This window comes from Hibiscus syriacus, unplaced genomic scaffold (genome assembly GCF_006381635.1).
Source record: "Hibiscus syriacus cultivar Baekdansim isolate YM2019G1 unplaced genomic scaffold, ASM638163v2 tig00109924_pilon, whole genome shotgun sequence".
Taxonomy (NCBI): domain Eukaryota; kingdom Viridiplantae; phylum Streptophyta; class Magnoliopsida; order Malvales; family Malvaceae; genus Hibiscus; species Hibiscus syriacus.
Window position 1 is genome coordinate 254,163 of NW_024062530.1, and position 25,378 is coordinate 279,540.

General features: G+C 33.4%; 4 protein-coding genes across 4 annotated transcripts; 3 read left to right on the forward strand and 1 right to left on the reverse strand.

The window, feature by feature from the left end:
• The first annotated feature begins 3,865 nt into the window (after positions 1–3,865).
• LOC120210461 (phospholipase A1-IIgamma-like) lies at positions 3,866–5,773 on the forward strand. The gene is given in 3 exon segments (XM_039209182.1): positions 3,866–4,381; positions 4,383–4,598; positions 4,967–5,773. Coding segments are annotated over 3 exon segments (1,305 nt in total). The 5' UTR covers positions 3,866–3,907; the 3' UTR covers positions 5,582–5,773.
• Positions 5,774–9,342: 3,569 nt separating this feature from the next.
• Positions 9,343–11,301, forward strand: LOC120210467 (GDSL esterase/lipase At5g45920-like). Its single transcript, XM_039209191.1, has 5 exons — positions 9,343–9,496; positions 9,579–9,803; positions 10,665–10,732; positions 10,807–10,971; positions 11,142–11,301. Exons 1-5 carry the CDS (start codon positions 9,398–9,400, stop codon positions 11,299–11,301), a joined length of 717 nt encoding a protein of 238 aa, XP_039065122.1. The 5' UTR covers positions 9,343–9,397.
• Positions 11,302–16,059: 4,758 nt separating this feature from the next.
• On the reverse strand, positions 16,060–21,291 carry LOC120210469 (uncharacterized protein At4g18490-like). Its single transcript, XM_039209193.1, has 14 exons — positions 21,121–21,291; positions 20,721–20,835; positions 20,271–20,459; positions 19,342–20,139; positions 18,894–19,082; positions 18,675–18,812; positions 18,394–18,516; positions 17,803–17,979; positions 17,534–17,705; positions 17,371–17,438; positions 17,224–17,263; positions 16,923–17,099; positions 16,599–16,709; positions 16,060–16,500 (listed from the first exon to the last, which is right to left on the reverse strand). The coding sequence occupies exons 1-14, from the start codon at positions 21,221–21,223 to the stop codon at positions 16,444–16,446; spliced, it is 2,457 nt and encodes an 818-aa protein (XP_039065124.1). The 5' UTR covers positions 21,224–21,291; the 3' UTR covers positions 16,060–16,443.
• Positions 20,268–25,337, forward strand: LOC120210462 (magnesium-chelatase subunit ChlI, chloroplastic). The gene is made up of 4 exons (XM_039209183.1): positions 20,268–20,291; positions 23,605–23,731; positions 23,830–23,945; positions 24,092–25,337. Exons 2-4 carry the CDS (start codon positions 23,632–23,634, stop codon positions 25,142–25,144), a joined length of 1,269 nt encoding a protein of 422 aa, XP_039065114.1. The 5' UTR covers positions 20,268–20,291; positions 23,605–23,631; the 3' UTR covers positions 25,145–25,337.
• Positions 25,338–25,378: the final 41 nt, after the last annotated feature.

Consider the following 25,378-nt stretch of genomic DNA (forward strand, 5'->3'; position numbering starts at 1 on the left):
TTGTGTAAATTATAAATCAATTTATTTTTGTCATTAAAATTTATAAATTTTTAATTTATTTTTATTTTCATCATTTGGATTGGGTGTCAAATCATAAATGGAAGGTTGATATAGTAACTCACATGTGTGATGTGTTGATATGGACTGGATTTTTTACATTAGAAAATAAATTATTTAAACGGGTCAGATTTGAGTAAGCCCTAATCCGGGCCTATGAAAAATTTTAAAACCATTACGCGACCCAAGTCATAAAGTATTCTTATCATTTTCTAGTTTTAGTTAAGTGTCAACGTTAACTAACCAAAACGGCAATTGAGTCCTCTAAGCAATAACGTGGTTTATTCCTAATGATGTGACTAAAACCATCAACCAAACAAAGATTTCCATACCCAAAAACACCTACGCGACTCTTCTTTTCGCTATACCGTAATGATTGCTGATATACGACAATCGGAGTTGGGCCACGAAAATTATAGGACGTATTTCATAATTGTCCCGTGTTTGTGTTCGCTTACCTACTGTATATTAATTTAATACATTTACTAATATTAAATGAATATATTTATAAATATATTTTCGGACACGTGGATACTTATCGGATGATACAAGTTGCCACGTGTTGGGAAACATAGAGGATATCAGCCACATTCTTAGGGACTGGTATACTGCTTAGTCAATTTGAAATAGGGGTTCAATCGGTCTGTTCGATTAATCGATCATATTGAATTTATAAATTTTAACAGAAATTTATAAATAATATATATTAAATATTTTATATTTTTGATTAATTTGATTGGTTAATTTGATTAAAACTGAAGTTTAAACACTCTTAAAGTTCAGTAATATTTAAATCATATATAATATATTAAAAATTTAAAATTTTCGATTAATTCGATTAACCGACCGATTTCGAATCGAATTAATCGATAATCGAAATTTGAAAAATTCATTAACCGTTAATCAACCAAACCTAAAATTGACCAACTGATTAACCAAAAAAGATTTCGATTCGATGATTAAATCGGTTTCAACCGAAGTTTGAACACCACTAATTTGGACGACATAGAGTATATGTTCTTATATAGTACTTGAAACGAAACCTTAGGTGGCGTTTGGTTCGCTGGAATTTTTATGAGGGAATTGGAATCTGTGAAAGAATTAGAATCTGTCAGGAATTGGAATCCAATTCTATATTCTGTTTGGTTGGCAGGAAATGAAATTGGAATCCAATTTCCATATTTTGTTTGGTTCGCAGACAAGTCAGATGAATTTGATTTCAGTAATGTAAAATGATATAATTGTCCTTCTTGTTTTTTTTTTGCTTTATTTTAGTTTATTTTACAACTTACATGTAGTAATATATTATAAAAAAAAAAAGATTAAATTTTCATTTTATTGATTGATTATTCATTTCAATAAATTATAAAAATCATGCTAATAAATATCATAAGTTAAAATCATCGCAATCAAAATATGTTAATAAATTACCAAAAGATAGAGCAATATTTTGATACATTCCAATCGGAGTATGTTAATTAGTTACCAAGAATATACCAAAAACTATTTTTATTCAATATATGAATTAGAAAACCGACCCGACACGATACAAAATAATAATAATATTATTTTTATTCAATAAAAACATTGACTTAATTGAAAAAATTATATATAGAGGAGTATTATTGTAATTATTCCTAAATATATAAGGTAAAATTATATATTTTTTTTCGGGTCGGTCCTGTTTTTTTTCACCCTAAACACGAACCCGACCTGAATATCACACTTAAAAAAACTCGACCCGACTCGACCCGAATATCACACTTAAAAAACCCGACCCGAACAAAATAAAGTTTCACCCAACCCGACCCGAATATATGAAATAGAAATCCGACCCGACCTGAAATAATAAAAAATTATTTTTATTCAATAAAAGCATTGACTTAATTGAAAAAAATATATATAGAGAGGGGTATTATTGTAATTATTCCTAAATATATAAAGTAAAATTATATATATTTTCGGGTCGGGATTTTTCACCCTAAACCCGAACTCGACCCGACCCGAATATCACACTTAAAAAACCGACCCGACCCGAAATAATAAAAAAAATATTTTTATTCAATATATGAATAAGTTACCAAAAGATTGACGAGGGTAGTATGGTCAAATTTTAATTCCTTCATTTTATGGAAAGTTGAAGTAATGAGGGATTCCAATTCCCTTGGAAAACTTGAACTAAACATGGGAAAGTGGTGGAATTGGATTCCAATTTCCCCAAATTCTAAAAGATTCCATTCAACCAAACGCTACCTTGTGAAAGTTGATCATTTGGATGTTAATTTTTTTTTTGGCTTGGTAATGTTTACATTAAGATTAAAATTTATAACCGGTCAAACCAGGATCAAATACATAATGAAATAATCACACAAAAATTGAATAACACTAAACATGCCTAAAATTATGGATCAATCCGTAACAAATCCTCAGCACCATAAAACAATCAAATAAGCGACACCATGAGAAATCATCACCTTCTATTTTCGACCATCACACAACTACATAACGAATACAATCTCTCTATAGAACATAAAATCAAAACGTACGTTAAACCCCAGCTTTAATCAAAGCGACCAAAAAATTATGATCTTCACGAACAAAATGAGCAGCGAACCATAATCGAAACCAATGAATTTTTAGAGGAATAACCAATCTCCATGCACTAAATCACGAATCCTAAAGAAACTTGGATGTTGTGCGACTTCTTCAAAGGAGAGACCCCTCTCTCGATCTTACAACATGTTCATGTCTTACATGATAAAGAGATTATCATTGTCATGTCTTTGAAGATGGTAATAAACTAGCTGATGGTATAGCTAAATTAGATTGGTCCCGAAGTTTTGGTTTGCATGTTTTTCATGGTCCACATGATATCAATCTTACATGATGATTGTAACTTCATAGCCTACTTACAAATCCAGTAAGACCAACCCAGTCCATTGTTAGATTTGGTTGAATCCATAAAATCACTCACAAGTGCACGTCTTAATATGATTTATAGATTTACTTTACCTACACATATACCATATATGGAAGTTGCCTATAAAACTAAAAGGAACATAGTTTTGGATAGGGTATCCTTAAATTCAAAGGCTTCTCGAACTTTTGGCTCCAAACAAGAGAGAGAGAGAGACTTCACCAAAACTGAAAACCTCAGAAAAGTATCAATCTGATTAAATCCCAACATTTGCCTTCTTCCTTTTCCAAGCATCTCTTAGTTTCCCGCCAAGTATATTTTTTCTCTATCTAATGCTAACTTCAAAGCAAAGTCTTACTTCTAAAGACAAAAACAAAATCAAGCTTGTAGGAAATGCTTCTCTTTATGTCTGACTCTTAGTATCCAAAAGCTTAAAAGGTCCCTATCAAGTCTCAAGTTGAGATTAGGGATTGATCGAAAGGGATGATGGAACGATCATTTTTATAAAAAAAAAATTAATTTTCATATAATTTAATAAATTTTATAAATTTACTCCGTACTATAAAATTTTATATATGATCTTAATTGAAAATCTGGTTCCTTGAGGAATACCCTTCAAAGCCAAGAATTTTAGCTTCAAGGATTTGACATCATACTTAATAATTCAGAAATTCATCTCTGTAAAGATATAAAAGTACAAATACGTGGTCTTAATTACATGGTTCTCGATTAAGTCAAACGAACTGCAAATTCACAAAGCAAAAGAAGCTTATGAAATTGATTTTGACAGATAAATTTATATTATAGTAGGGTAGATAATGTTGAATTTTCAAGCTGTCACCTAAAACATCGCAATCCAAATTCCCGTTGTAATTAATTGCACGATACTTGCACAGTGGAAAGGCTAGTTTAACGTCGGTGCAAGCCAAGTTTATGGGGAGCTATATAATCGATGAACAAGCACATTATGCGTCACCGAAAGACATGGAAACACGACGCAGTCTCAGGAGATGGTTCGGTAAGAAAAAGAAGGTAATGCGTAGCAGCATAGCAAAAAAATGGAAGGATCTAAGCGGCCAAAACAATTGGGGACAGCTTTTGGATCCATTGGATATCGATCTCCGTCGTTATGCTATTCACTACGGTGAAATGGCTCAGGCTGCCTACGATGCCTTCAACACCGAGAAGGCGTCCAAATATACCGGGAGCAGCTTGTATGGCAAGAGAAATTTCTTCTCCTGTGTGGGTTTGGAGAAAGGCAATACTTACAGGTACCAGGTTACTAAGTTTTTGTACGCGACGTCGCATATCCAGGTGCCGGAAGCGTTCCTAGTGAAGCCGGTGTCGAGGGAAGCTTGGAGCAAGGAGTCGAACTGGATCGGGTTTGTGGCGGTGGCGACGGATGATGGGGAAAGCTGTTTTGGGGAGGAGGGATATCGTGATTGCTTGGAGAGGAACGGTGCAAACACTGGAATGGATCAATGATTTCGAGTTTAATTTGGTTTCGCCGAGGAAAATCTTTGGTGATGAGCGTAGTGATGTTAAGGTGCATGAGGGGTGGTACTCCATTTACACCTCCGATGATTCACGTTCGCCCTATAACAAAAGCAGTGCCCGCGACCAGGTGAGATATCCTCTAATATTTACCAAACTATAATATTTCTAATTAATTGTTTATCAACAAAACGCATTGATTAATCCTTATGTGCTATATAATCAATTATTTTCAGGCTACTCATATGCTCGACGAATAAAAGAAGAATGAATGGTTTGCTAACGTCATTATTTTTTAATCATTGTATTATGTGAAAGTTTTCTGTTTCATCTTCTAATCTACAATGATTAGAGGGTTAAATTCACAATGAGGTCATTATAAATATATTAACTCGAGTAAAATTTAAAGGGTAACCTACAATGATACAAATATCATTATATCAATGTCTGTTGTATATCAAAATAAAAATTCTCTTTGTCCTTGTTCTGATTCATTAGGTTCTTAACGAGGTTAGGAGACTAGTAGACCAATTCAAGAACGAGGAAGTAAGCATCACAATAACCGGCCACAGTTTAGGTGCAGCCCTCGCTACTTTGAATGCGGTCGACATAGTAGTCAATGGATACAACAAGCCCCAAAGCCAGTCGAGCCGGTCCTTTCCCGTTACCTCCTTCTTGTTCGCCAGTCCTCGAGTTGGCGACTCGGTTTTCAAGAAGGCATTCACCGGATTCAAAGACCTCCGAGCCTTACGCGTAAAAAATGCCTTAGACGTCGTCCCCGACTATCCCCTAATAGGGTATTCGGACGTGGGTGAAGAATTGGCGATTGATACGCGTAAATCAAAGTACTTGAAGAGCCCTGGGAACTTGGCGAGTTGGCATAATTTGGAAGGTTATCTACATGGGGTGGCCGGGACACAAGGGAGCAAAGGAGGGTTTGACTTGGTGGTTGCTCGTGATATAGCCCTTGTGAACAAATCAATGGATGGATTGAAGGATGAGTACTTGGTGCCTGTAGCATGGAGAGTTCGGAAAAACAAAGGTATGGTGCAACAAGAAGATGGTTCTTGGAAATTAATGGATCGTGAAGGTCAAGATGATGATTATACTTAAATGGCTAGCCTTGGTTGAGCTTAATGACAATGGAGTTGAGAGGTTACTTGCGTCAATACAATGAAATTAATAATAAAAAACAAACATGGGTAATAATTATATGTATGAAAGCTAATTGATTGGTAGTTGAGGGTGGGAAAACTGTTGAATCGTCTAATTTGGTGGTGCGGCGTCGGTTTGTTGTTTTCTCTTTTTGATGAATTACACATACCATTATTTACTTGACTCTGAATTGGTCGTCCAACTCAGTTGGTAGAGTGCAAGGCTTTTAATCTTGTGGTGTGGGATCGAGTCTCACGATGGACAATTCATAATTTTGACTGCCGAAGGTCTTCCACAGAAGCTGCTCTCAACCTGACATTGGGGGCAGCCTACTACTTTACCTCCCCCTCACCCCCCTTACATATGAGAATAGGGTCAGCTAATTTTTATTATTTAGTTGACTCTCTTTTTCATAAATTTTATTATTGTAAATTTAATATAAAATTAAAATTTATTATTAACGTTCCATCTTATAATTATTTTAAATTTTATTTATTTTTTGAAATGTTTTTTTTCCTAATCAAAACGAATTCTTCTTTTTATATAAAAAATCATTAGGGTGTGTTTGTTTGGGGGAATGTGAGATTCACATGAGAATGAAATTCACATTCTCCCGTTTGGTTGGCCGGGAATGTCATTCTCGGTAATCTTACATTATCAATAATGGATTTTTTGGGATATATTACCGGGAATGTCATTACCTCCATTTCCTTAGGTATTGTTGGATTACCGGCGTTTTGGACTAAAATGCCCTTAAAAAAAATTCTTTCAAAAATATCATTATTCTCTCATTGAATAATAAAAATTCTACGAAGGTTAAATTATAAATTTATCCTTAAACTATTTTAGATTTACAAAAAAAGTCTATAATTAAAATTTTATATGAAGTTCAAGGGTTAAAATAAAATTTTAACCCTTTCATTAAACCTTTTTATATTTTCAATTTTGTAAATAAAAATTATAAATTTTTTATGAATTTAAATTTTTAAAGAAAATATATAAATATTTTTCAACTTGTTAAAAAACAAATATATAATAAGGACAATTTGGTCAAATATACATTCCAATAATCTTGTATTCCTTTAACCAAACACGGTAATCTTACATTCATGCTGAACGAACCAAACACAAAATACAACATTCCCAGTAATCCTATTATCTGGTAATCTTTTATTCCCAATAGTAATCTTACATTCCGTGAACCAAACGCACTCTTAAATAAACTCACATGAATTGAATCACTTAAATATTAACTAATATTTTTATATATAATTAATTGATGAAATGATATTTGATACATCCAATGATCGAAATTTCAAAAAATGATTATTCTAAATCTACTAGATGTATCCAACACCCCAAATCTAAATCTTAAAATATTTGGAAGAATGATTTTCTATTAAAACAGTCTAGTTGAGATAAGATAACTCTTACAAGTCAATGAATTATTTTATTAGAATTGGATCTAATAAAAATAAACATTCTGAACAAGAATTATGTATTCATGATCTTGAGGATGATGAAAAGATGATCAACCCTAAAAGAAAAGAAAGACTTATACAAACAAGACTAAACTTTGTAAAAAAAAATGTTGAAAAGAAAATAATTCATTAGGTTTATAAAAAAAATAAGAAAATTTATTAAACAAAATTTTGTAAAAGACTAGAACTTAGTGGTGAGAATAACTGGGAGGGTCTTTGATATCGATCTGCGCGACGATCTTATTCACTATTGTCAAAGGGTCGAGCCGCCGGTGATGGTTTCAACGGGACAAGGCATCAATTGGTTATGCCCTTAACCTATACTACGCTGATGAGTTTTATTGCTTGGATTGGTCTTGAAATTGGAAACCTATACCGTTATTAAGTCACCAACTTCTTATACGCCGCTGCCATCGGCATGGTAAAGTGGCATGTTTTAGATATGTGGTCGTGAGCAAAGATGATGGACAAACTGTTATGGAAGGAGGGATATTCTTGTTGCATGGAGAGGAATCATTGTTAGAACCAAAACTCTATTAATATAAAATTAACAACTCAATATCTATCGTGTCAAGTCATCAAGAATAATAAATTAAATGTGGAAGTGTATCTGAATTAATTAATATGATGAAATCTTTGAATCTTCTTTAGTTGTAATCTTCCAAAAAGATAAGTTTTCTCTTTCTGTAAAAGTTCTCTGACTCGATAAGAGTAATATAAGTTAAAATATTTGTTTCTTGGGATCACTACTGAATATTAGGTCAATCTATTAAGTAATTATAAATCCGCTCCTCAACAAATTACAGATAAAATTAAGATATCTATTGTAATACCCTTACCCGTATTTAATTCCAAAATACGAGTCAGAATGTCAAAAACTAATTTTCTAGCGTTCAAATTTAAACCATTTATTGATTTATGCATCAATTCATAATTTTTTAACCAAACTAGTTTCGTTTTCAAACAGTAACTTAACAAGTTCATAATTATAACATATAACAAATAAAATTGCATGTATTATACTTAAATTAAAATTTATCTTAATATCAGTTTAATTCTAATTCTTTTTACCGGATTGTTAACTTGCAGTCCATTTTTTATAACTATCATAATCTATATATTATTCATTAAACTACTATCAGGTAAACTATTACAAACTTGTTTTAAGCATAGTTTATACCAAAATACCATTTACACTTTATATACATGTCAACTAGAAAATAATATTTTTAACCATTTTCTAACATCCTTTAAATTTTTGTAAAATTTCGGTTAGATCCGATTATCCGATTTCAATACTGAGTTTTATCGCTTTATAGCTTTTAACACATCCCGTAGCGAAAATATGATTCCCAAGAAAATCGTTTTAAGTCCAACTGTTCATTTACGGGCTAAAATATATAATTTTTTAAAATTATATTTTTGGTCACTAAACTTTTACAATGTTTATACTTTAACCCCAAACTTTCAAAACTTACATTTTAGTCACTATCTAAACACCAAGGACCAAAAGGAAAGGGAAAAAAGAACATGAACCAATTAATGAAATAAAAACTATAGGAACAACATCCGGAAAGAAATGAGTATGTTTACGTGTTAACACAAATATAAATCGAACAACAATGATAATGCGTATATATAAATTTTGACTTCAATAATTTAATGAAGAAAAATAAAAAAAATGTATTTAAACACTTGTAAGAATTAATATCTAATTAATATAAAATTTATAGACATTGATTTAAGGCTATAAATTATCGATCACCTTAAAATGTTATTTGTTTAATCTATATGAGAAAGACTTTATTAAAATAATCAATAATTACGAATAGTTTTAATAAATATTATTTAAAATAACTAATTTCTTTATATTATTCTTATCACTTCTCTAAACAAGCGTTATGGTGATGGTGTGATATGAGGCACGATTGGCCCAGTAAAATTATGAACTCCTCCACTAAAAGAAATTGGTATTAAAGCTGCTAGAGAAACTGATGGACAATAGACAGACAATCAGTTAACCTACATTTCTTGGACTTCCTCTTATATATATATATATCACAAACAACAAGACATAATTTAATGTAAAGACCCAAAAGACAGTCGAATCAGATTTTAACTCAGTCTTTTAGGGTTTCATCTGAAAGCTGGTGAGTATTTAATATTACCCAGCTTTTTTCTTTATTAACAAATAGAAGGCGATTCAGAGTTGTTGATGAACTTCTCCTTTAATCAGTCTTTGGTTCTCTCTCAGTACTCCTCGCAAGAAGATCATTGTTTTTTTATCTCAAACATGAGGCCAAAGATCTATCTTTTTGGAGACTCGATCACGGAATTCTCCTTCGATGACGGTGGCTGGGGCGTTTCACTCGCCAATCATTTCTCTCGCAGGGTATATATATATATATGTATGTATGTATGTATATTGGTTCGATGATATTAATGATTTCTTATGTGGGTTTTTTTGATTACAGCTTGACGTGGTGCTCAGAGGATACAGTGGGTACAACACAAGGTGGGCGTTGAAGGTACTTGATAGGGTTTTTCCTACGGCCGAAAGCGGTGCCGCACCGCCACTCGCGGTGTCTGTGTTCTTCGGAGCTAACGATGCTTGCCTCCCAGATAGACGCGGTGCTTTTCAACATGTGCCACTTGATGAGTATAAGCAGAATCTGCACTCCATCGTCTCCTCTCTCAAGGTTACACAATCTCTTTTTTTCCTTCAGTAACACCACATTAAGCACGTTAAGGGTCAAAACTCAAAAGGCACTGCTTTTCAAGTAACTCTCACGTAGACGAAGAGACAAACAACTGCAAAGGGGTCGAACTGTATAGCTTTTTTGTTTCTGTCTATGCTGTCTTTTCATATGATTTTAATATTAGGATGATACTTTAGGTTATGGTCGGGCGTGGACTTTGGTTTCGGCTTGTCTGGTCAGCCATTTTGGTTGGGGATGTTGGCCTGTCAATATATAAAAGTTAATCAGGATTGAGAATAGCTCAATTTGATTTAACTCGTTTATTTAATTCGTAATTTTATAAATTTGATTTAAAAAATTCAAATAAAATTCAAATTATAAAATACTATTTAAATAAGTCAAAACTTTTAGTAAAAAGTATATTGATTTTCAAGTTCAAGTCGAATCTCTCATCATTATATATATCGGTTATAATTATAGAAAGTTATATAAATTAGAATCAATTAGTGTCATAAATTTATAAATATTTATAATTAAATTTAAACAGAAATTAGAATAGCTTGACTCGGTTTGAACTTCATAAATTCAACTTAATTTTGTTTTAAAATAAAGTTCTAATTATAAAATACGATTCATTAACTTGATAACTCAAATTCTTTTTACTCAATACTCATTCTTAAAGACAACAGATAGAGTCACATAAAGAGTGGGTTGGCAAGGCCGTTAAAATATGCCACTCGGCTTTATGAGTTTGATCTTTCTACTACATTAGTTAACATTTTCTTATGTTGATGTATATGCTGATCCTACTCATAGATTTTTCCTCTTTGATGACCTTCCCTTTCTGTTTTGGGGTCTCAGAAGCGGTGGCCAAAGGCTCTCATTCTTTTAATTACTCCTCCTCCGGTTGATGAAGATGCACGAATCAGGTATTTATATTGGTCCTTGCATTGTACATTACACATCGTCTTTAAAAGAAGATGAATTTCCTGCATTGATGCAGACATCCTTACGTTGAGAATCCGTCAGGTTTGTCCGAGAGGACAAACGAAGCTGTAGGCTGTTTTGCAAAGGCATGTGTTAAAACTGCTGGGGAATGTGGTATCCCTGTGGTGGATCTTTGGACCAGGATGCAGCAGTATCCTGACTGGCGGAAAGCTTATCTTAGGTATATCTAAAGGCGATAGATAGTTAGGGACGGACATGTGATTTTATGAGAGTAAAAATTTTAAGGAATGATCACAGATTGTCAATAGAAATACAATGAAAATACCTGAATTTTCGAAGCAGAATTGAAATATTCTGTTATTGACATACATGCTGTATGTGGAACTGCAGTGATGGTTTGCACCTGAGCCAAGAGGGCAACAAGGTTGTATTCGAGGAAGTGTTGAAGAAGCTGAATGAGGGAGGTTTAAGCCTTGAAAATCTAGAAGTTGATCTGCCACTTTTTTCTGATATTGACCCTGGTGACCCATTTAAGGCGTTTCAGCAGTAGTTCAAGACTCAAAATAGTTGATTGTCACTGAATATTTTACTATATATCTGCAGTAATTAAGATCTATTTCCAGTCTCAAGTGTTGTTTCTGCTATTATTGTAGCCTCAGATCATGATATATAAATAATGAATGACCAAATTATAGATGCATCTGCATCTGCTTTTGAATCTAATACAACACAAACTGAGTTTATATATAACCTGAGTGGCAAAACACCAATATATGGTCCCCCGGGGCTTGTTCTCTTAACCTGCTCAAACTGCTTTCTCTTTGCTTCTTTGCTTACTTACCGTCTCAAGGATTCGATCAGTTGGTTTCGGTTCCTCTTCTTCGACAAGGGCCGACTCTAGCTCCAAGCCTAGAGACAAAAGTATGACCAACGTAAAGCATACGAGACACCTAGAGATCGACATTGTAGTTGATGATGAATTTGTCATCCAGGTCTCTTGATGCCTTATCTTGTGCTCAGAATATCAATACAATACAACCTAAGATTTAAAGAGAATAATATAAACTTTTAGCATTTGTATGTGCTTTAGTTAGGGTTGTAAATTAATTGAGCTTGATCTAAAGAGATTACTAAGATTTGAAGAGTATCCATTTCTTTGAATCATCCTGCACTACCATAGACATCAAAAAAGGAAATTATGTAAACCAAAGATGATGCACACGAATTGTATTCAAACAATATGGATCAGATACAATATTATATCAGTACCAATAACCAGTTCTGATAGCAATTTTATTTGCATTTTGCCATGATGCCGATAACTACATATATATCTCTCACGAAAACAACTGCTGCTAATCTTGAAATCAGTGATGTCTCGGATCTGGACCACCAGGACTTCGGCGTTTCGACTCGTAGAGGTTTTCATTTCCGGATTCGTCTCTGATCCCTACATCGAACTGATACACCTTCCCTGAACTAGTGGCAAGGGACAACATTCGAAGAGACCTTGTAGGATTTACAACATCAATGTTCGGATTAAGAAGACGACTTTCGGGCTTTGAAACTGAGCACAATATCAGTATCAAACATGCAAGAAATCGCCTGCTACCCATCTTCTTTCAACTGTTTTAGATACTCAAAAGACTTATTTGGGGTCCAAGCTGTGAATATTCAGTGCATATATAGGCTCAAAAAGCATGGCATATCATCGTAAAAGTGTAGTTGATGTATACAATTTTCAGCATTGGATGATTTTGATTATTTTTTAGGTTGAACACGTACATTAACATCATAATTTTTTTTACAGTTATATGAGAAAATAAAGAAAATTTTAATCAATGAAATGAATAACATAAGAAAATTTAAATTTGAGAGTACACTTGAATATTCTAAATATAGGGTGGATCCGTCCCTGATTATTATAAGATATATTATTTGAATCCGAGGTAAACGAAGGACATGTTATGTATTTAACACGGAAATATTCGATACAAAAAAGTTTTTTAAGCACTTAAGAGAACTGACCAGCTGACTTGCATTCCTCAACTTCAACTTTTTTTTTCTTCTCGTTATCCACATTTGAGCATGGAAGAGTCGCGTCCTCTCGAGTTCTTCTAAAGGCGAAAGTGTAAAAAACAAAGACAACAACCGATTCTCTTAATCGTTTATTTTGTCTTTGTTAGACCAAATTATAATTCACCAAATGTTATTAAGGATACAATACACTGATGATTAATAAATTTTATTCAAATGATTGTTTTAATCTTTAGGTTTTTAAAAATTGTGCAACAATTATCAAATTTATCAAATCATTACAAAATGATCATTAAATTTTATTAAAATTTTACAAATGACTAATGTGTAATAGTTGAATGACTAATATGTAATAGTTCGATAAAGTTTAATGATCATTTTATAATAATTTAATAAATTTAATGTCTCTTTTATGCCTTTTAAAAGTTTGATGACTAAAACGATCATTTTAACTAAAGATGAATCAGACAGAGATATAAAACAATTGTACTCTTAAAATTTTAAATTATCATATATTTTAAAAAAAACTTTGTATTTTATATTAATTATCTATTTTCCCACTAAAACACTATAAATTCACTATTAACATAAAATCGTATATCTGTATCTGATCTCATACTTTTATTGCAACCTTGGAGCACATGTGAAATCCACTATCAAAGTGGCTATGCTTACGACACCACCTATTGTTTGTTTACATTCTTGAGTGCTTTACCTGTGTAGTCTGCCAAGAAAATGATGAATAAATTCATCAACTCATAGGTTGAAAACCAAATCATAGTGAAACTAAGCGTCAGCCGATGTTAATGTAGGCCAAGTTTGTTTGTTCCATTCGTCGAATGGACTTTATTTGTTCTAAATTCACTCTCATTTCCCCCACCCCCCTGAAAGGCATGAAAGTCTAAATGATAATGATAAGAAATATGCTAAATCACTAAACTGTTAACATGTGTCTTCTCGTTTTCCTTTGGCCATTTCCCTTTATTTCTATCACTCGTATGGACGAAAATATAGGCTTCGGTAAGAAATGTAAATTGATTTAGACCTCGTTATTTTGATCCAAATATCAAAACTCTCAGTTTAATTAATCCGAATTTAAGATTGATTTAATAATAAAAAATTAATAATCAAACAAAAATGGACTTGAATCTAAATTAATTCAATTTTAAAATAATATAAATTTACCAATAACCAATTGATTAAATGAAATAAGACACTAAAAGTCTTGGGTTTAAATCTTGACATTTTGAATGGAAAATATTTAATTGGGAGTCACTCCATTATAAGTCTTTATAATACTCGATTTGGATTAATCAATTACTAAATCGAAAACAAATGATTAAACAAAACAAAAATCTTAATCTAAAATAATTAAAATTTAAAAACTATTTAACTTACAATAATCCAACTCAAAAAATAATCGAAATTCCAAATTCAAATAACCTAAACCCAACGTTAGGGATAACAACGAGTCAGTTATTTGTAATTTTAACTTAAATAATGATCCAATGACGTGTATATGTACTCTAAGTCTGTATATGTAATATAAATTTGAATAATAAATATCTAATATGTATATACTCTAAATCTTTACAAAAGATAGTAATTTTAACTTCCAAATTTATAAATTATTATTTACAATATTCAGATTCAAAAAAACATAAAAAAATCAATTATTTGTAAATATTCAAATTTATGATTTAAATTATCATCTTTATTCAACATGATCCGGTCAAGATATATTTATCACGTCTAATTGAGAGATCTAACATATATCAAACCGACCGAATTTAATAAAGTCCAAAGCACCCATATACTAAAATTTCAGTGGGCCTAATTAACGCAATCAATTCAATCACTCGGCAGATTCGAAAGCATGAAAGAGTAGTATGTTACAAAAAGTCAGATTTCGATTTCGAGACAATAGCATATTTGTGTATGATGTATAATTTAGAGCCAAGCACTCATACAAGAAAATAAAAATGAACCCTCAATCAAGCAGATTGAGTAGTTGACGAATGAAACAACTAGTAAATATATAGATCTAATGTTTGAGCTATCGGAAGTTCCCACATTTGTACACCAAACTAGTCTTCTTGCAAATTGGCCCTACCTCATTTCCAGCTCTCCTCTTTCGACATTTGGGATGAGAAACCGAAGTTTGGGAAGAAACCGGGACTGTTGTATAGGATTGAATCTGAGTTGAACAGACTTGGGGGAGAATGAGATTGGTAATGTCTTGAAGTGGTTTCCTTAATCTTCTTTTTGGGGTGTTGGAGGATGAAGGTTTTGTGAGAATAAATGTAGGCTTGCTGGGGGAGAATGGAGGGATGTTCTCCTTGTTGTCATTTTCGCTAAAAGAAAGAAAACCCATTGATTTTTTATTGTTAAAGAGGAGGAGGAGAAGGAGGAGGATGGGAGTGAGTGGGGAGATGGTAGAGAAGAGGAGAGACATAAGTAATGGTGGATTTTGGAGGGGAGGAAGTGAAAGATTTTCAATTCAAACTTCAAAGCTGTTTAGGGAATTTTACATGTTTTCTAAGTTTTGGTTTCATGGAGGGAATTTTGGTGGGTTGAATTAGAAAATAATGGTTTAAGATTTTGGGAATATTTTTAAAATGGAGGGAAGGTTGGAGGAGGAATCATTCTCCATGCTTCTTTTTTGACATAAGGCTTGAAACTTTGAATAACGTCAAATTAAGCGATGGAGAAGGCGCGCATTTTTTTTTAATTTTAATGCTCTACAAATTTGGTCAGGACCGCACGAGGAGGGAAAAGTTAAAAATGATACTTTTACAACAGGACTGGACTGGACCCTACCATCTCTACTATTTCTCTTATTGGAGTTCGGCCCTTTTTAAATTGGACTTTAGCAGTGTTTACAGTTTTACGCAATTAAGTTTTAACATCTACAACGACATGAGATGGGGTTTGGGTTAAGAATATGCATAAGAATCATGTTTTTGATTTTATAAAATTTATTTTTTTAAATTGAGTTTGGGTCGAATCAAATCGGATCAAATTTGTGTTTATAATGAAACATACACGATCCGACCTGAGATAATAATAATGTAATTATCTTTTAGATTTTTAAAGATAATTACAATATACTATCTCACTCTATATTTTTTTCAGGTAGATCAGGTTTAGTACAAATTTTATCTAACAAAGAGGTTCGGGTGGGGTTGGTCGAAAACTCAACACAACGAAACCCATACGCATTCTTAATCGTGGCCAAAAAAGTCTTAATGCTTGCTAATAGATTAGGGTTCTTACAATCATACTTTTTTAAAGTATAACAATCAATCAAAAGATGAGATCATGGTTTATTAAAGTTCTAGATTAATCATTGTTCAGTACCAACAACTAATTGCATTGTAAAGATTTAGTTCAAGCACACAACTTCAACGAGTCAGAGGAACCAAGTAGATCTAAGCAATGAGATGAATCCAGAGTTTCTAACCATGTTCTGAACTGCGAAAAAAAAACTTTCAAGAGAAGAAAAACATGCATTCTGTTTCCAAGATTAGCATGGTGCTTGAATTTTTCAACTAAAACAAGGAAGAAGTTTAAGCTACCATGTGTCTCTCTATGTATGAGTTTGAGATGAGAGAGATACCTCATATGGGCATATAAGTGCCGTCCATGCCTGCGATCAAGTTGGCATTTCCTTGGAAACTAGTAGCTCAGCGAATTTCTGAGCCATATTAATGTTTTAATCGTGAAGGAATGTGCAACTCTAATTATAACAACAATTTAAGCAGAGAAATTCTTATGAATGTAAATAATACTAAGAATGGGAAAGGATATCTTCTCTTTATGGATGGGATGGTTAAGCATCAATAGATTGTTGTTGTTCACAACAGCCCGAACCATTAGTTCTTTGGCTTCCTCCTGTTTCTTTTTCAGCATGTTGCATATCTACAAAGAAAAACAGCCATTTGACAAGATAACTATCCTCTGGTGCATACTGCATAGTGATTCTCGTATCTTAACTGGACTATATATAATTTAATCCAGCTCGCATAAATATCACTGATTTTTTTTTCTTTTTTCTTTTCCTTTTGAAGTGAAATCCATTAGTAACATAATATGAACTTCTAAGAATCACACTTTATTTTGTGTTTTACTTACATCATCAAGCTCCTTTCCATAAGCTTCAGCCTTTTCCACGTTTCCATCATGTTCCATGACCGAAGAAAATTCCAGTTCTGTAATATTCACCTCCCGAGGAACTTCAGATCCGGAGGCCAAATGATCACAAAGAACATTCTCTTTTGTAACCTCCATGTGATTCTTGTGAGTTTGAACCTAGAATAACCATTTAATGTGATAAAAGTCAAGAGTTTACCAAATATTTGAATCCACAATTGACTTGCACAGGGATTTCCGCCCCTGTTCGTACAGAAATGTATGAGATTGGTTGAACCGATACCTCTTTATTAGCATCTCTTTCACAAGATTCGGTAAGATTCCTGCAGATCATATATATATATATATATATATATTAGAAATGTGTTATTCTAACAAAGAAGGCTGTAAATCGGTTATGATTGTGTGTACAGTTCAAAACCAACAAGACCTGCTTTCAGTTATTGATTGTGAAATCCTTTTGAGGGGTTTCAACAACATTGTGTCTCCAGTTGATTCCTATGGAACAGCTTTTAGAAAATATCAGTGATACATTATATTAAACTACGTGACCACAATACCATTTCAATGACATTAGGAAAAGCAAAGAGAACCTGAAATGTTTTCCGCTTCAAGGATGTAAGCTTTGGTATTTGTTTCTCGGAAACTGCAACAGGAAGGGTAATCTTCGATGTATTTCCTCGAGTATCCTTCTTTTGCTCTGAGTTTCTCAATGAATTGGTTTCCTTCGGAGAGCTCAGATGATCTATCTTTGATCCTACACTCCTACATTGAGAAGAGGCCAACCTTTATTGCAAAAAGTTAACAGAGAAACCCTCATGTAATGGACTTCAACATTGAGGTTGCTACATCAGCATCATACCATGTGCTTTTAAAGCTAGAGAGAGCAGGTGCTTTCTTGGTAATTTTATGTGCTTCATAATGGAACTTTGAGCTCTGAACGGAGTCTAGTTTTGGAACTTGAACTTTGGGATTCACAGATGTATGGACACTCGATTCAATTGTCTTCTCGGCATGGCTAGAAGAATTAGCGTTCAAACTGCAAGGAATCCACCCAGGCTTGCACGGCTTAGTCAACAATTTCTTAAAGGTTCCAGAGAAATACAAATATATTTAGTAATAGGAGATTCTAGCTAAAAAATCATCCTAAAGAGAAGAAAAATCCAATAACCAAATCAATGTTCATTTTACTTTTTGATAGAAAGGTATCCAAGATAATTTATGAATAAACAGAAACTACTAGCCAGGAAGGAAGAATCCAGGTGTAGATTCCTTTTGAGAACATCTTAACATTTCACTTAGACAATGATAAAAATTAGACCAAGAACCAGTTAAAATGCCAGCTATACCAATGCTTACTTTGCTTATTCAAAAATTTGCACGAGAAACTAATGTTTCTGGAGTTGAGAATGAATGAAAGATAGAAATACAAGCTTATAAATGGTAAACCCACGTAGCATTCTTTTCACTTCTTAAAAGAACAGGATCTCCTTTTCCTGCTGCTTTATCTTGCACAATTGATTTACCGGTTAATTTGTTGCCATCATTTTGTGTAACACCAGCAGCAAAACCAGCCCTGTTTAGGAGTGCATAGATAAGATAATATCATCTGAGAAGTGGATTTTTTTTTCATATTTATTGGCTCTAGGGTTTAAAAGTTTTAATGACATCTCCAAATGATTAAACAAATTTATCACATACTGTTATATAAGTCTATTACCGTAAATGCCTCACCTGATATCACTAGAACTTCCAATATTTTTTTCACTTTGAAGCAAAGCAGACCTCCCTTTTGTCAATTCTTGTGAACTTAATTTTGAAAAATCAACCGGTTTTCTTCCACTCTGTGCTTCACTAGCATCAAAATCCTCCCTGCTGAAGATGCAAAGAGTCTAAAAGCCTATCTATCTTGGAAGAACACTATTTAAATTTGTTAGAGGAAGCATGTCACACCTTTTCTCATATGTGGGGTTCAAATGCTTGTAACCAATTTTTTTCATGCTAACTGAGGAAACCACTTTTCCGGTTTCTGATGGCTGATGCAATTGCAATTTGTTTTCCTCTGGTCTTCTGAAATACCTTGAGTGAATAGCCCCAGTTTTTTTATCTTTTCTTGCAGAAAATTCAGTGGCTGTTGGTTCACTGCATTTAATATATCAAAGTTAGCTGCAGTTAGCATAAATAGCAAGCGTTTCTCAATCAATGTAATTTTAATCAGTTACGGTAGAATATGCAGTTATGTATATTTTTTCTTTTCAATCCTGCAACTACTAATATATGATTAAAATCATCATCAACGATACCTCCATTCGCATAGTTCATCTATAAAACCACAAATTAGAACACTTCAACAGTTAAACAAGGATGGCACATTATTAAAAGATTTTTTTGATTATCTGACCTGTCCAGTGAAACAGAAGGAAGTATGGGAGCTGGAGTCTGGAAATCATTCTTGGATGCAATATTGTCGAAATTTTCTGTTGGTAGGCTTGCAGTGTAACTTTCCTTTACAACTATTTCATCTTGCACTAATAGATTTTCATCTATTTCTGCTAGGATATTTCCACCTTCCCCTTTTCTTTCATCTCTATCACTCTCTGATAGCGGAAACGAGTTCTTCTGGTGCAAATTTTCATGAATGGACTCCTCATTAGTTATCACTTTGTCACTTACATTTTTATCTGAAGCTGAACTGATTTCTATTCTTCTTCCCTGAGAACAAACTTCTGCCTGCATGACGGAAATAGTTTCTGGGATTGAATTGTTCCCACTGCGAGAATCCATGAGTGAACTTTGTAAGGGCTGCTCATCATAGAGTTCAGATGCAACCTCCCTGTCTGGTGAAGGACATGATTTACTTGTTTCTTTGGCATTGGTATCCACTGATTTCTCTGGAGAAGTTATTGACCCTTGTGCTGTAACCAAATTTTCAGGATCAGGTCCCTGTGCAGGAACTTCTTTTAAGGGACAAGGTTTATCTATGGAATCACAAGCCTCGGCCTGACCCTTGGATGTCTCGGCCTTTGAATTTTCTGCATCCATTGATTCTGGGTATCTTGCAGTTATGCAATCATCCTCAAGTACCTCGTCAATTTTAGAAACATTAGCACTCTCAGAAGCAACTGCTTCGCTTTCCTGATTTTTCTTACAAGTCTTATATCCTTTATTTAGCGTTAAATCAAAATCAAAATCATCCAACCTGAAACATATCCGAGGTACAGACTAAGAAATAAACAATGAATGTGAAATTGACGTATGCACCATGCAAACAATTTTAAAGCAAAGTTTAAACATGTGAAAGTTGAAAATATAAAAGAACTAGACACTCACTCATTAAAATTAAAAGAGAAGGTTGAGCGATCTTTTTTCTCTTCTTGCTTCCCACTGTTAGTTTCCTCTTTAGATTTTTCCTTTGCTTTTGCATCCTTTTTTACAGGTGTTGAAAAGTCAAGATCAGGCATTTTCATTTTGAATGATGATAACTTCTCAAAATCATCATCCAAATTAAAATCCATATCCCTGAAAAGAAAAAAATAATCTTCAGTAATTCATCCTACTCGCAGAAATAATTTCTACTGCAAACAGCACAATAATGACATACATACATAGAAAGCGCCAAAATAGGTAAAGTGGAGTGACGAATACAAGAAAGACAATACAATAGTGCACTATTCCTACATATGATATGCAGAATAGACTAACTATGCTAGGTTCTGATGCAATATAATGAGACCCGCATTTTACAATGACAATACAAGCTCCATAATTGGCAACACTTACAGTTTGCCAAAGTCGAACGCCTTTTTCTTTCCCTTAGTGGTGGTCTCAAAGTTAAAATCCATATCATCATCTTTCATTTTCCAGGAGCTAAGGAAATCTTTACCAATATCCTCATCTGTTTTAAGTGGAAAGAGGGATCTCAGTACACAAGTCCTGTAAATTATTGAAAAAGGTGATACTAGAAAGAAATAATAATCTTTAGACATTAGAATTGTTTGGCTAACTTTTCTAGTCTTGTGAGATTCCAGAGCAATCATTCATAAGGGTTTAAGGGTAGTGTTTCGAATAATGTCTTCATTAAGAAATCACCACAGTTAATCATAGCTACTAGCCTCTTGTTAATTTCCACATTCTTCTTAAAGCATTTTTTTTTCTTAATTTTAGCATCCAACGGGAATACCTAGCAGTGATATTTTCTCCTTTGATTTCGGGTCTGCAGCTGAAGAAGTTGCCTTCTTTGGCTCTGCCATCTGCAAGCAACATTCATGAATACTTAGCTTCATCTGCAGTCGTCAAAAAGACTGTCAACAAATCAATATGAATTGCAATAGGAAAGAAAGAAAGCAACAAAACGGTGCTTAAGCAGCATAATGAAAACTCTTGGTTCTAATCAAAGAGGTGAAGTGTAAGAAAAAAGAAGTGGTGATACAATACTTTAGTTCCACTACAGGCAAGTAAAACAGATCAATGACATTTGAATCATAAGATGTTGCTAATGGCATTAGTATTCAACAGGATTAACTGTCAGTGGACCAAACTTGTGCTATTAATGCAATTCACTGATTAGAAATAAGCAAACTAAACTCTTAGTGGCTATTGTGTAACAGACTAGCTATGAGGTTCCTTTGTAAATTTATATCTAATAGAATATCTCATGATGCATTATAAAGCAGTTCTACAAAACTTTAACGTGCAACCTTTCAAAATCAAATTGAACCAGAGATGCGAGATCTGGTACTGTTAGAGCAATGTATACTAAAACTATGCATTTCTAGGAAACATGTAACTAGTCAAATAAAGCTCAAGCACAACATGATTATTTATAAATTCAAAATACCTGAGCTGTTCAACAGAAATTTCCAGGTCAAATTAGTAAAAATAAATAAATCCACGCAAGGTGAGAAACATGAAAGTTAAAACACAATCAATAGAAGGATAATGTAGAGACGGTAATCATCAATTAATCAGTATGTGTTTTATCACAGAGAGCTAAAACTGAAACAAAACTGATCCAAAGCCTAAAATGGCTCCAAATTCACCAAAAGAACCGATAAGAATGACATATCTAAAGAAGAAAAAAAAGCTGGAGTTTAATTTAAATCGATTCTCTGATAAAACAAAACAAATTCGCAATAAATCAATCCAAAATTTAAACTCTAGAATGTTGCAAAATCTAAATAAACTCGAGATCTTTAATTTTACAAGGCTTATGATTTGCACTGCAGCGAAAGAAAGAGAGGAGACTTGCTTCGTCAATCTTGGTGAGAAATTGTGAGAAAACTAGGCTGTTTGGCTGGAAAGAAAATTGGCAAATGAAATGTTTGACGTAGAGAAGGAAAACGTGGGTTTTTGGTGAGTTGGTTTTCCTTGTGTTCATATGTGCTCTGTATTTATAGGGCTATAGCTTCAATAGTAGAAGTGGCGGTAGCGCGTGGAGCCACGAGGATCGTTTCAGGTTACCGTTTCTTATGTCAAATTCTTTTATTAATGTCTATACTATGCAATAGTTATGAATTTAATCCTTATATTAGGATTTGGTCATTTATAACATTGGGTAAACTACACTTTTAGTACATAAACTATCACTTTTATTTCATTTGGTATCCAAACTTTATTTTTTTCAAAATCATACCTAGTGTTTAGTTTAGGTTTCATTTTGGTACTCCGTCATTAAAAAATTAACAAAACTATTGACATGACATTTTCTTCATTGATGATGTAACATTATCTTATGGTGACACATCAATGTCACTGTTAAGTTTTTAATAGCGGGTAACCAAATGAAACATAAACTAAATGTTAGGTATGATTTTCAAAGAAATTAAAATTTGGGTACCAAAATGAAATAAAAGTAATAATTTAGATATTAAACATATAATTTACCCTATAATATTGTATCTTTTAAAATTTTAAATTTTTAATCCTGACTCAAATGATAGTTGTTATAATAGTTAAGTAAATTTGGTTGTTAGTTTATCTAATACGTTGAAATATAAATTAGTTAAAATTAATTACTATAGTTAGTAATTTGTTGTATGATTAGTTGGATAGTTAGCGGCCTAATTAGGATGTGTATAAATATCAATCTTTATAAGTTGATAAAAATGAGGAATAAAGTATTCTTTGTACTCTTATGTAGCTTTATTACTTCTCAAGATGGTATCAGTTGAGTAATTAAAAATTTTGTATAGGTTTAGAATTTTTTTATTATTAATAATGCATATATAATTGTAAAAATAATTGTTTGAATTTATAAATTTTAAGAAAAATAATATTTCTTTTAACTATCGAGACCAATTAATTTCTTAAGTAAGATTAAGAGTTCAAACTCTTTTATTTGCGAATTGAGTAAATTAGTTTGAGAGTATCATCTTATTATAATAAATCTATATAAAATTTAATTTAAATTATTTAATCAATAGATCGGATATAAATATTCAATTAAAAATTTTGTGATTATGAAATACTGATTTAAAATCAAAATTGAAGTCATATATAATTAACTCTATTTCTAAATTTTATTTTGATTTTATTTATTTTAACAAGATGACAAAAATCTAAGGCAAGAAAAGAATGAAAATCTATCTTCTTATCCGCAACCTATCAAACCAATAAGAAACTGTCAAGCTCCAAGAGTCAAGCAAATCACAGAATACTGTAACAGAAGACTAAACCACAGTCGCAGTCGTCAATGGCTTCCGTGCTTGGAACCTCAACCGCAATCTTAGCTTCTCAGTCTCTCGTTTCTCTTTCCTCAAAGCCTGTTTTTCCTTCTATCTCCATCAACCCAGGTACATCAATCCAACCATGTACTTTGCTTTATCAATGAAGTGGATTTTGGGTATTTTCCGTGGATTAAGATTTTACAGTTTTCGTTATGGTGGTACAGGCCAGGGTTATGGGAGGAAACTTTACGGAGGAATTGGGATTCAAGGAAGAAAGGGAAGGCCTCGATTTCATTTTGCAGTAACTAATGTTGCTACTGAAGTTAACCCAGTTGAACAGGTAACGAATTGGCTGTTTTATTTTGAAGAAAGTGTTTGTTTTTTGTTTATTTTTATTTTTTACATTTATATGGCACCTGGAGAATTGGGTATTTGAAGAACTGGTGGATATAGATAATAATTGCTTTTGAATTTATGTGAATGAAGGCTCAGAAGCTTGCTGCTAAAGAGAGTCAAAGACCAGTATATCCTTTTGCTGCTATAGTGGGGCAAGATGAGATGAAACTGTGTCTCTTGTTGAATGTGATTGATCCCAAGATTGGCGGTGTCATGATAATGGGTGATAGGGGAACAGGCAAGTCCACAACTGTTAGGTCCTTGATCGATTTACTGCCCGAAATCAGGGTAGTCTTCGGTGACCCTTATAACTCGGACCCCGAAGATCCGGAAGCGATGGGTATAGAAGTCAGAGAGAAGGTCACAAAAGGAGAGGAACTGGCTATTACAATGACTAAAATCAACATGGTCGATTTGCCATTAGGTGCTACCGAAGATAGAGTCTGTGGAACCATTGATATTGAGAAAGCCCTCACCGAGGGTGTCAAGGCGTTTGAGCCTGGGCTTCTAGCTAAAGCTAATCGAGGGATTCTTTACGTCGATGAAGTTAATCTTTTGGATGACCACTTGGTGGATGTTCTGTTGGATTCCGCTGCATCAGGATGGAACACAGTTGAGAGGGAAGGTATTTCGATCTCTCATCCTGCCCGGTTTATTCTGATTGGTTCGGGCAATCCAGAGGAGGGGGAGCTTAGACCACAGCTTCTTGATCGATTCGGAATGCATGCTCAAGTCGGTACGGTGAGGGATGCTGAGCTTAGAGTGCAGATTGTGGAGGAGAGAGCCCGGTTCGATAAAAACCCAAAAGAATTCCGTGATTCGTACAAGGCAGAGCAAGAGAAGCTCCAACAGCAGATTGCTTCAGCTAGGAGTAATCTTTCTTCTGTTCAGATTGATCAGGACCTAAAGGTTAAAATTTCCAAGGTTTGTGCTGAGCTGAATGTTGATGGATTGAGGGGAGATATTGTCACTAACAGAGCTGCAAAAGCTCTTGCAGCTCTTAAGGGAAGAGATAAAGTCACCGCAGAAGATATAGCCACCGTCATCCCCAATTGCTTAAGACACCGTCTTCGCAAGGATCCTTTGGAGTCTGTCGACTCTGGTTTACTTGTTATAGAGAAATTCTACGAGGTTTTCGGGTGAGAGATACGGTACTAAAGTCCTTTTTCTAGACATCTTTAGCTGCTCCCAAATTGTTTTGTTATGTTTCTCATTTCATACAATCGAACATTATGAGACATTCAGATCAATGTAGAGTCTTGGTCTAATCGAATCATGTGAAAGAAGAGTAAAATGAAGGAAATATTACTTTGAATGATTACTCTTGTTTATATTTTCTGCTGGATTATTACTTTTCAAAATATGCCCATTTGGACG